The sequence below is a fragment of the Macadamia integrifolia genome, chromosome 7 (genome assembly GCF_013358625.1).
Source record: "Macadamia integrifolia cultivar HAES 741 chromosome 7, SCU_Mint_v3, whole genome shotgun sequence".
NCBI lineage: Eukaryota > Viridiplantae > Streptophyta > Magnoliopsida > Proteales > Proteaceae > Macadamia > Macadamia integrifolia.
The window spans coordinates 15392830-15405350 of record NC_056563.1 but is presented as its reverse complement, the minus strand read 5'-3'; the positions used below and the strand labels follow the sequence as shown (position 1 = coordinate 15405350).

The 12521-nt window shown below is 35.9% G+C and overlaps 1 protein-coding gene across 1 annotated transcript; it reads left to right on the top strand.

Annotated features, from left to right (window-relative positions):
- The first annotated feature begins 59 nt into the window (after window positions 1-59).
- Window positions 60-5083, top strand: LOC122083589 (cold-regulated protein 27-like). The gene is made up of 5 exons (XM_042651453.1): window positions 60-397; window positions 1206-1409; window positions 1528-1816; window positions 4244-4353; window positions 4480-5083. Exons 1-5 carry the CDS (start codon window positions 236-238, stop codon window positions 4576-4578), a joined length of 864 nt encoding a protein of 287 aa, XP_042507387.1. The 5' UTR covers window positions 60-235; the 3' UTR covers window positions 4579-5083.
- Window positions 5084-12521: the final 7438 nt, after the last annotated feature.

Here is a 12521-nt window from a genome sequence, read left to right as displayed (position 1 = left end):
ATATGGAGTTAGAAGGGATCACCCTTGACCCAACCTCCTCTTCTCTCTCTCTCTCTCTCTCTCTCTCTCTCTTCCCCCTACAGCAGAGCAAGAGCAACAGCACCGCCCTTCAGTCTCCTGTTTTCGCCTTTCTTCCTTTCTTCCTTTCTCTTCTGCGTTGAAAATTGAATCCAATCTGCTCTTTTCCCTCATTCCTTCAAATCTGGCGAAGAAGAAGCTTCGTTTTATTTAGTAAATGATAATGGAAGGGAATCTCAGCCAAGGGACCTCGGATCCAGCCATGGAAGAAGGAGGTTGTAGAAGAACGGCGATTCCGGCTAGCTGCGAGACATCTGGTCTCACAGGTGACAATTCCAGAGGAGCTCTTGTGGAAGAAGAAGAAGAGATGGATAGCTTGGTAATTCACTTTCACTTTATCCTCCATTTCTCTTCCTCCTTTTCCCGCTTCTGTTCTTCTTTGAGATTTCTTCGAGTATGGATCGGATGAGTTATCGTTTGTTGGTCTAACCTATCTAATCTTTGTTCTTTCTCATTGATTATAAGTTTTGGTGTTCCATCATTTTGGATTGTCGAACTCTGCTTGAATGGAAGAACTCGAAATTGCAGTTAATTTGTACTCTTTATTTAGGTTTCTATGGTCCTCTCAGTGTTCCTTTTTCTTTTACCTTTCCCAGGAAGGGAAAAGAGGGGAAGGGTTACATAATTACATCACGGTATCTATGTTAAACTTCCGATTTTATACAGTGCTGAATTGGATTCGTTTCATAGGCTGATGATCGAAGCTTCTGAGTTTCCTTTGCTTCAATTAAATATAACTGACACTTTTTCTATAAATGTTAAATTCACCTTCCACTAAATTTCTCCTTTTAAGCACAAGTCGCCCTCTTATTAGGAAATGATACCGTTTACCTAAAAAAATAATTGTTTTCTTCTACTTCTTCGTTGATGTTTTAAATGCTTTGTCAAAACTTGCTAATGGATGATGATCACTAAATTTTATAAATGCACATCTGATAGCATACAAGGAAACCCAAATCAAGTTGATCTAGTGAGAGCAGATTTGTCTAAAATTGTCATCCGTTAGTACTTTGATGCTTGAAGTAAAAATAATTTTTTGTATTATATATTTTCGCATGTATTTCATATTTGTTGCCTCAATTTTTTATTTTTTTCCCACATTGTTAATCTCATCCCTGGGCTTTCAGATGTCAGGATCTATATTCACAGAATGGACAGATGAGAAGCACAGCCTGTACCTCAATTCCATGGAAGATTTGTTTGTAAAACAGCTACATGACTACAAATGTTGTTCCAAAGTCTTACTTGGTGGCCACTCAAAGAATAAAACCCTGCCACAGAGAAACTCATCAGGGCAACTGAATGGAAACAACCGTGTCACATCTGGCCAGGTCTGAAGCTTAATTCATTCCATATATTTAGTATGTTCCCCATTGGTATTGTTCCTGAAATCGGTATTGTTCCTGAAATCTTTCTTGTTATTCTGTCTTCTTTCTTATCTCTTTCCAGTTCAAGGTTCTTCGGGATGGTTGCTGGCAAAAGATTAATTTTGAAAGAGCTCAATCTCAGCCGAATGTGACAAACGTTGCCACTGAGCAACACATTCTTTCAAAAAATCCATGGATTCAGCGTTTCAGGTGCGCTGGCAAACAGGGAGAAGTAAAATCAGCCATTCCAGAAGAAAATGTCACCTTGGGAAGGACAAACAGAACGTCCTCTTCTAGGGTTACAAGTCCAAAGCTTCTCCCTGCATATCAACCACAATTGCTTCATCAGGACTTTGTTGAGAGCAATACAGGTGGGTTCAGGCTTTAATTTGGTTATTCCTCCTTTCTTTTAACCACTAGATGTTGCACCTTTTTAACTGCTTAGTCTACAAATTTCCATTCTGCTTTCAATTTTTACTATATATTGTTGATAATAGCTACTTCCACTTTGAAGAGAGACAGGTAAATCACAACAGATCATGGGGTTATTAATTTAAGATCACCAACATGCAATGTGAAACCAAATAAGTTTGTTATCTTGAAATGGTCATAAGCAATTTTAATTTCAAATGATTAAATGAATCCCTATGCTTGAATATCACTACTAAATGATATAGTTCAGTTGTGTTTGCTTTTGAATTTTCTAGCTAAATGGTGTCTACTGGTAACTGGAACAACAATATGGGGAAAACTGCTGAGTTATCTATTTTGGTTTCAAAGAATCTTTTGGTCCCAAATGATCTCACTTTAGATCATGTGCTTGAAGCAGTGTTCTTATGAATAAGACAAGCCTTTGATTCATTAATGTACTGGGGCAGTGGTGTATATTGTTGTGGAGTGAAACTGACAGTTTAATTGCTGGGAGTTTGAGACAAAGTTATTTGAAGCATGGTTTCTCTCCTCCACCGCTGCCCTTTTCTTTTGTTAGATGCAATTGTATCAAACCCAAAACAATTATGAGGCATCATGTTTTCGTTCAAGTTTCTTGTAATATCACCAAAATTTAGCCTAGGAGATGAGCAGTACAAAACTTAGCATGGTAGCTTGAGAAATCTGTGCTATAGAAGTACTCATGCATTACCTAACATCATGTATCCGAACTGTGTTGGCATAAAGTATGGATGGCAAAGCATGATTGATATCTGCATGTATAGTTTCCTTGTATCCTTCTGTGTTTATGCCTTTTGTGTCCTTTCTACCTTTTCTGGGTTCTGGTACAAAATTTATCCACTTGTGCTGAGGGAACTAATTTAAGAAGCATCTGGCATGGACTTCTTTCATGAGGCTGATCTACTTACCATAGCTCCTTCATGGACAGTAGACATCACTCAGTGAACATTCATCCACCTAGGCCAGGGTTCAACCCATTGCCAGGATGCCCAAGCCTAGAGGGCTTTCAGTGGTTTCAGCCATGAGGAAGAAAACTGCAAATAAGGCCCATTTCAACTGCCTACTTTTATGATGGAGATTGTAGGTGAAAGATTCATAATGTATCCAATCTACCAGTTATCCTAAGTAATAGTGACATAGCTGCAAGGGCAATGGATGAACTCATACTGCAACTACTGGAAGAGAACTGCCAAGATAATAAAGACACGTGGGGATAGTGCAGGAGAAGTTATCAACAACTGAGGCTATAAAATTTTGGCATGTGTAATATAGATGTGAATATCTTGCCCGGGTTTCTAAGTGGTGCATGTGATGAAAGGAACTGTTGACCCACCCAAAATTCTAAGGAGAATGACTAAGATCCGTGAACAATCTAGAGTTGGTTGCCTTTTGTTTATGTAAAAGATCCTAAGGCACCATAATGAAGAGTTGAGATGCTTAGAGACAGACAGTACAAGATAAATCATCGGTTTAATCAGAGAGTGAAATGGTCATTTTTGGTCAGAAGTCCAAAAGGATCTGTTTTCTTAAGCATAGCATTTGAATTGAGTAACAGAGCAATCAAAATGGGAGGTTAAGGACAATCAAAATAAGATATTAAATGCTTGTTTTAACTTGTCCATTGAAATTCCTTGATTATGCCCCCTTTTCATGTTTCCTTTCATTATTTTTTCTCCATTCACACCACCCTCAATGGATATTTGTATTATTGGATTATGGACTTGACTGATTTTCTTATGCCTTCCAAAAACAATCTGGTGATTATTATCATGTCTGCTCCATTTTTTATTGCCATAGTGACCACTCCTGATTTAGAATGCTAAATATCGGATATAAGAAAGGGCAATTTATCTGAATTTCATTGGTGATAAATTTGTGGCTTATGACAGTGTTCATAATCTTCTGATCATGAAATCTAATGTTTTTTCTCCAAACATTTGGGAGCGCAATGTACTAAACCTGAATTTGGTTTTCCCTTTTAGAAGTAGGACTCTTCTTGTCTTTGGTAGTGAGACTTAAACCATTTTCTTCCTAGTTTTCAGTCCGACCCAAGTTTGAATGTATCATCTCTCTGCCCTCTTGCTCTCTCCCCACCTTTCTGCCCCCCCCCCCCCTCTTTTTTTTATGCTATCTCAGAACAACTCTACCCATGGTTTTGGTTAATGTTCTCTCTTTTGACTTAATGGTCCTCTGATCAATATGCACAAAGTATTACTTGAGTACCTTAACTTTTTCATCCATATCACAAGTTAATCACAAGTCAAAGCTTTCTTGAAGTCATTCCAATCAGTTGCTATGCTTCTTTCTTTCGCTAATAGCAAAATGGTCAATTGTTTGGGTTGTTGCAGAGGTATCAGATCAGAACTTCACTGAAGAAGATCATGATGGAGAGAAGATTAATAGTGTGTGCAGGACAAAAAGGACGAAAATTGCCGCTCACGTTTCAAGCGAAGATCAAGTAATGTTTAATATGAATTGTTAGGAACCTTATATTCTAGGCATAAATGAAAAATCAAGATCATTTTTATCATGCCATGTTGGCGAGCTTAACTTCCATCTACCCTGTTATTAAATGCTCTTTCAGGTTGTTCCACATGAGAAGTCTTCTGTAATAGCATATTATGATGAGAATTGTGCTTCTATGAGAAAAGAAGAACTGGTAGTAGTGGAAATCAGAAAATGATGATAGGTTATAGCATGCCCAAAATCCGCACTGCACATTGGTCACAACCAGAATCTGAATACTGGTGGTTGAGATGTTAAGTGGTGACTGCAACTTGCAACTGATGTTTGAAATTATTGAGTCAGAGAAAGAAAAGGGATAACAGAAGGGAAATATGAAGCTGACAGTGGGGCTTGAAATTTGCTTTACTTTGCAAAGATTGGGGCAGACTTAGGTGATGGTAATTGGTTCCTTGCTAGTGTTGCACAGGTATATATGATGTGAGGAAGAATTAGATGGTTGGATAGAGTTAGGCAACAACTAACAAGCTGCTGAAGCACCCAACAGAAAAAAAAAGGTTTCTTTTTATGCATCATATTTTCCATTTATTTCAATTAGAAGTGTATGAATTGAACTTCTTGGTATGCAAAACGCATACTTTGAAGAATATCGCTTCTGTCAAACTTGTCGTAGTGGTGATATTGTCGCTTTCCATCTTTCCCAATCTCACTTATTCTTGCATCAATTGCTAAGTTTTGAGCTGCGGCTTTGAAGTTCTTGTATGAGTTCTGTGAAAGTGAAACATGGGGTTGCTAATACCGTGCAGGTTGCATGAATTGTCAATGATGTCCGAGGTTTCGAGCTAAATCACAGGTGACATGAGAGCTCATATAGATTACCAGTATAAACACATCCCCACATACCATGCCAAGATTAAACACCACAAAATACATTCCTGGTTTACGAAGCACAACTCTACAGTCTTCACTGCTGTTTCTGTGATTAGAAGCAGCTGTGTTGATGGCCAGGTGATGGGCCAAACACTGGAATAGAATCACACAGGTACATCATAGGATGTGTTTGTATCAGTTCTCTGAAGTGATTTTGAGAGGTTTCTCATGATTGATTCTGATCCAGGATCATGTTACAGTCAAATTCGATTCTTTGGAGTGAAATCTTTCAACCTTTGTTCTTTGTAGTGGTTTTCTGGAAGTAAAAGAGTTTTTGCTTCTCATTCATTTTCTCATTTTATGTGGAGATATACTATAAGAATCACTTGTAAGAATCTGAAACCCCAAATGATCTCTGAACTGTCATTTCTTCTCGCAAAAATATCAAGTGTTTTATGTGTTATCACTATTCCTCTGTCACTCACTTTTGAAGTATAGATTTCTAAGGCCATGCATCTCTTTCATTTCTTACCTACCCAACCTGAGAAAGTGATGGATGTAGGTAGCGTTGAAGTTACTCTTGTTCCTTTTATACATAGACGTTGATTCTAGGAAGTAAAGTCTTGAGTCCCTTACATTAGCCACTTTAGCTTGTTAGGTAAGGAGATGGGGCAGCGAGATTATAAAGCATTTGAGCTTCTTCTTGTTTATGATGATACTGATGACACAGTAAGGACTCATTAATTTACAAGGCTAAAAATTGAGGACACAGTTTTTCTTGACTGCTCGGTGAAGAGGGGGTTCTGATGTGATCCCTTCTTTCCCCCTCCCCCGCCCCTGCCCCCGGTATATCTCTCTAGTCTCTCCCCCCTCGTTCCAATTGTTTGGTGCCTCACCGTGGCCTCAGGAAAACTTGGTCTTAAAATAAAGAGTGATTTACAATCCCCTCCCCTGTAGTTTACATCTATTCCACCCCCTTGTGTTTTAAAAAATCTCACATACCTCCCCTGTCAGATAACTCGGTTAGTAAACCGTTAATTGTGGATGTTAAAGTACGATACCATCCTTCTGCCTTTACCAAAATTTTTAAAGTGATTTACATCCCCCTCCCCTGTAGTTTGCGTTTATTCCACCCCCTCCCCTATGTTTTAAAAAATCCCACATACCTCCCCCATCAGATAACTCGGTTAGTAAACCGTTACTTGTGGATGTTAAAGTACGATTATACTTTTACACCTGTACTAGATTCTTTGTTCGGGTCAATACTATTTGCAACACTTGTACTAATTGCTCTTCCTTTCATAGCAATAGTAGTAGCATTAGTAGATGCTTTCCCTTTGTCAATTGCATTTGCAACAACATTTGTTGACCCAATAGAACCACTACTACCACCACTTGTTGCTCCGGTGATAGCTTTGCATGCACCAGAAGGCCTTCTAATTGTTTGTTTTTCCCTACGAATTCCCACACGATCATGTACTCTTTATGCCATACCACCAACATCCTCATCACACTCATTAACATCCACAACTAACGGTTTACTAACCGAGTTATCTGAAGGGGAGGTATGTGGGATTTTTTAAAACATAGGGGACGGGGGTGGAATAAACGCAAACTACAGGGGAGGGGGATGTAAATCACTCTAAAAATTTTGGTAAAGATAGAAGAGTAAAATCGTACTTTAACATTCACAACTAATGGTTTACTAACTGAGTTATCTGACAAGGGAGGTATGTGGGATTTTTTAAAACATAGGGGAGGGGGATGGAATAAATGCAAACTACAGGGGAGGGGGATGTAAATCACTCTAAAATAAATATTTTTTTTTCACAAATAAATAAGAATTTATTTATTTATTTCTGGTTCAAATTCAAGGGCCCATTGGCCATTGCATAGTAGACTTACATAGGGATCAAACACAGACCCCGGAGGAGCCAATAAAGGCTCAAGGCCACACTTTTTGAAAAACAAGGACATGATACAAACCAAGCACCGATGCGTTTGGGAGGAGTTGATCAAGTAACTCCATTGACCACTGCAAACTGCCAGGCCAAGGCTAAGGCCCATGTGTGTTTGGTTATTCAATTAAATTGGTTTTCCTAGTTATTTAGTATTTTTTTCTACTAAAAAAAATTTATTTAGTATTTTTATTAAATAATAAACATTTTCAAACTAAGACATACATCACATTATAATCCATACATAATACTAAAATAAATCATAAATACATGATGTTTAAGGATTTTAAGAAATAAAGAGAGGAGACTTACTTGAACTTGGTTGCATACAAAACTAAGTTAGTATGAGCAATCTAACCTAACAAAGTATTATAGGAAAAAAGAAGTTTGAAAGGCAATGTGCCCCTTGCGTCCAAACATAGAGGGGCAAAAAGATCACCCACCCATAATGAGGGCAAAAATCCTACCTCTATTGATGTTTCCGCTTGTGCTTTCATTGGCTTTTTGCTGCTAAGGCCTTTCCACATCGACTTTCCCGAGTTTTCTTCACTAACGTGGTAGGAGTTCCTCACCTTGACTGCTGAAACTGTCAAATTACATTTGGAAAAAGGGTAATTTCAATTTCTTAAGTATGAAGTAGAAATGTAATGATGCCACAAGATTTCAATTATTGGGTCACAACATTGCTGGTGAAAAATGATTGGGTGAAGGAAAACTTAATCCAATTTAAAATATTGAAAAAAAAATTTAGAATCTATCCGCATAAAATTTGATAAATAATTTGTTATATTTACATAGTTTCTTCACATTACGCATGAAAAGTAGTTTTATCACATGAAAAATGATGTGGCAATTAATTGAATTGAATTTGGTGCGTAAAGTCTGGGTTGGCCATCTGTCAATATTTCCAAGTCATATTCAATAATGTAACCCAATGTTGTCAATATTTCGTAATCAAATTCAATAATATAACCCAAGGTGTGAATTGTCGTTTTCATCTCTATTTTCAGTTGTAGATAACCTTTTAATCTTTATAAAAACATTACTTTTAATAAAACCTTATTTCAAGGTGTGATTTACTAATATCAACATTGAAAATTGACATTTGAGCACGTTGGGCCCCACATAGTCTGCCATGCAAATTTGAGGGCTGCGTGGAGAAGCCTTCCATTTTTTTGTTTTTGGTAGAGAGAGACCTTCCATGGATCATGAAGGAAACCAAATCCCTACTAATGAATGTTCCTTCCACATCCCATCATGGTCCTACATATCTATGATGCTCTATCAAAAATATAATCTGCAATGAAGTTACCAAAAAAAAAAAAGGGAAAATTAATTGATTATCCACTTATGGGTTCCCTTTACAAAATTATCCACCAAAAGTTTCAGTTAAAAAAAATACCCAAAATTAGGTTTTCCTCTACAAAATTACCCACTTAAAGTTTAAGTTAACAAAAATACCCAAAATTGAGTTTGGGTTTACAAAACTATCCACACAAAGTTTTAGTAATAAAAAAATACATGATTATATGTGGAAGATGAAGACTCACTATTTTGGGTAGTTTTGTAAACCCAAACCTGATTTTGGGTATTTTTGTTAACTGAAACTTTGGGTGGGTAGTTTTGTAAATTCAAACCCAATTTTGGGTATTTTTGTTAATCAAAACTTTTTGTGGGTAATTTTGTAAAAGGAAACCCAAAAGTGGGTTATCATGTAATTTTCCCAAAAAAAAAAAAATCTACTATGTATCTTGGTTGAGAATCTAATGTAATAAACACATACACCATATCGGTCCAAATACATTATTATAAAGTTTCAAGAATTATTAGAAAGTAAATTTTGACAAAATTGATTAGAAAAAAAGGGAAAATGTTGTATGAGTTATTAGGGGAGCGTATGCTAGCAATTTCTCTCTATCTTTCTATTCTTTATAGAAATGACCTCGTTGTCTTCTGATCTATAGAACTGTTCTGCTGCACCTTATTGGTGTACTCCTCTATACCGCTTGTTCAAAGAATATTCTCCCAATAAATAAATAAATAAATGATTGGAAGATTTGAAGAAGGTTGAAGATATTGAAATCATGATCCACGTGGTAAAGATTGGACTGATGACTAGTGGCTAATCTAGGCATTTGGTACCCATCCAATGGTTATGATCGTATGATTGCTGAATGTTCAATATGGCTCAAACAATGGATGATGTAGAAAATGATTTCCTTCGGCTCCATGTGACTGCAAGGGAAATGATTAGAAGGAGTAAACATGAGGGATAGAAAAAATAATATATAAAGGGATGGGAAGCCAAATGTTGTCAACAAGATTGTGTAATTAAATCCAAAACATTCAAAATATGGTTATTAAATTTTACTATATTTTACTCAAAAAAAAAAAAAAAAAAAAAAAAAAAAAAAAAAAAAAACAAAATTACTATATTTTACAATCAAATTTCTTGATTTTAAGCATACAACTTGACTTGCCCTAAACAAAATATGGTGACTTGGGCGAGTTAAACATGGTCAAGGTGAATCGCATTTTCACACATTTTAAATACAATAGATATACATAAATAATTGAAAATTAGAATATATGAAAAATCATAGAATTGTAATTATAAATTTTGTTTGTTCAATCAATGAGAAGATAAGAGTTACAATAGATATAAATGGTTATAGAATATCTATTGTTGAAGAACAATAAACAAAGGAGAGGGGGAAATAAACAAAATCGATAAGTATTGATTAGGCTCCCCCACCTCCACCTCCACCTCCACCTCCGCCTCTTTCCACTCAGGTGATTCATCCAAGTCTAAGACCTGGTTTTAAAAGGAAAATAAGATTCCGTTTGAAAAGTATGAGTAACACGTTTAGTAAGTGTTGAAGGTACTTACTTATTAGTCATTATTATACAAAGTTTAATTTTTCTTTTGCAAACTGATTTTAATTCCCTTCCCTTACGTGAACCTCAAACGTAGCCTTCATGAGGCCATTAAATGATATTTTCTTTATAAATTTTTTTATCCATAGTGTTAACAATCTTCTAGTAATAGAGGACCCTATATACCTAAAAAAAATGTATGTATATATATAATGTTGGAAGATTGCTTCTATTTGTCAATTTAATAAATATATTTTCATATATTTAGATTTTTTGGTTGAAACAAAAGAAAGTGCGTTATGGGTTTGACGTGGTGCCTATTTTTTTAAGGAGTGGGAGGGATACATATCTCCTAGATAAGTAGTTAACGATGACTATGAATATCTAGAAACTCTAGAATATTGATGATGTGAATATGCCTCCAAATGATGCTGCTTTTGTGCCAAACTTTTTATTATGAAATAGAAGGTGAATTGGTTTCTGTGGGGGAATGTGGGGGCTAAGTCCTGACATATTTTTTTTTTTGGTGGAGGGTGGAGGGTGGAGGGTGGAGGGTGGAGGGAAGGGCCAAATGACGCCTACCTGATGCTTCTACGCTCTTTCCTAATGGCTTATGCGCACGCTTAGTGGCCACACTTCCCTCAAGAAACACTTCCCCAAAATACAAATAAAAGTTTGATTTTATTTTTTGCACGGTTTTATTACAAAATTTTTGTTTTTTTCGTTCATATATTCAAAGTTTGTTATAAAAAAACCTTAATTTAATTTCTTCAATAATCTAAAAAATAATATAATATAAAAGAGAGAAGTTTTTTATTTTAATTTTATTTTGGTGCAGCAGTCCCATAATCAAACTTTGGTTGGGTGCCTACTTTTGCCATATGGCAAATTGAATTGAGCTGAATTTTGGGGAATAGGTAGATCCCAAAGTCTCATATTCACATATGAAGTTTTACCCTAGACTTGGTTCAAAAATTTAGAAATTTGACATGGGTGCATGTGCAGGGGTACATGGTCCATACATGGGAGGATATGCCATTCTTTGGAGTAAATGATTGAACTTGGGTATTAAATTTGACATGTGATATATCTAAGCTATCTCCTAGGTATATTATGTACACGTTTACTGTTTGATCCTTTCACATTGTGAAATTAGGAGTCACTAAGGATCCTCTTATCTTGTCTGCTAATTAGGGAAAAATTTTCAAATTTTTTCTAAGTTAAAATCTAAATAGAATTAACTTGATCCAATATTAATTTGTGACAGAATAATTTAAGACCTAACTTCAAGTGACATTCCCTCCAAGAATCTTACAATTATTCTTAAAAAAAAAGAAAATAAATCTTACAATAATTAGGTGTAAGTTGAAACCACAAAAATATCCCCATGACGCATATTACTGGGAGAGCAAACTTTCCTTATAGGATTCGCATGATAACTTGAGGCTATGCACCAACAACATCTAACATATATTATTGCCTAAGACAACCCATTGGATTAGAATCTTTATAGAAACCAATGGATTCAAATCTTTAAATGATTGATGCTCTAAGATTAATTTATATTTGGAATCTAGATAAGGATTTTATTTAGAAAGATGAGTTTGACGTTGTGGGATGTGATCCAGTTTCCTGGTCCAAACTCTCGTCTTCTTGATTAATGTCTTGCTGATGGCGCCAGGGTAACAAGTCCGAGGTTCAATAGGTTCTCTTGAATTCTCTCTAACTTTGGGTCGCTTCTACCCCCAAAAAAAAAAAAAAAAAAACTTTGGGTCATGTTGTAGACACCGCATTTTGTCAATGATGATTAATGATTCGAGATTTTCCGTGGAATGTGGAATGATTATTTATGGCCCAAATTCCTTTTTCTTGCCTAAGACAACAATCTTTGCATCTATGTCAGATTAGAAAGTTTAAATTTATATAAAAATAAAAAATCTCAACACATGGTAAATGGCTTCGACATGCTTAGATAAAGCCAAAACCAATTCAAATACCACAAGTCGATCATGCTTCAAGCATAGGGCTCAATTAGATTAGACCCTAAAGTCCACTATAGTCCATTTTGACCTTGATGACATAGTCTGTCTCTCAACCAACACCGACCAAATTTCATTACATATCGGCCAGAAGTCGTTATATGTAGTCTCCTGCGGCCAAGGATTAAAGTATCGGTATCGGTCGTCATATCGGTCGGCCAAAATTAAGATACGTATCGGAGAGTATCGTATCGTATCGGAGATACACTAAGATACGCTAAAGATACACACATAAATGGATAGGAAACATTTTTTTAAACACTTTTGCATAAATAATTTGTTAAAAAAAACTATTGATAACATGTATTATGCATAAACACTAAATTGAGGGTATCGTACTAAGAATTCAAGGTTTGTAGTTGTCCCATAAATGTAAAATCCTTGTTCCCAACCTTGATTTCCACTTTAGTTAGAGAGAA

What these genes read in the sequence shown, in the direction of transcription:
- LOC122083589 (XM_042651453.1), top strand. Translation starts at nt 236, where the DNA reads ATGATAATGGAAGGGAATCTCAGCCAAGGGACCTCGGATCCAGCCATG. An exon ending in AAGAAGAGATGGATAGCTTG is followed by an intron (nt 398 to 1,205) that starts GTAATTCACTTT and finishes CTGGGCTTTCAG; the next exon opens with ATGTCAGGATCTATATTCAC. An exon ending in ACGTTTCAAGCGAAGATCAA is followed by an intron (nt 4,354 to 4,479) that starts GTAATGTTTAAT and finishes ATGCTCTTTCAG; the next exon opens with GTTGTTCCACATGAGAAGTC.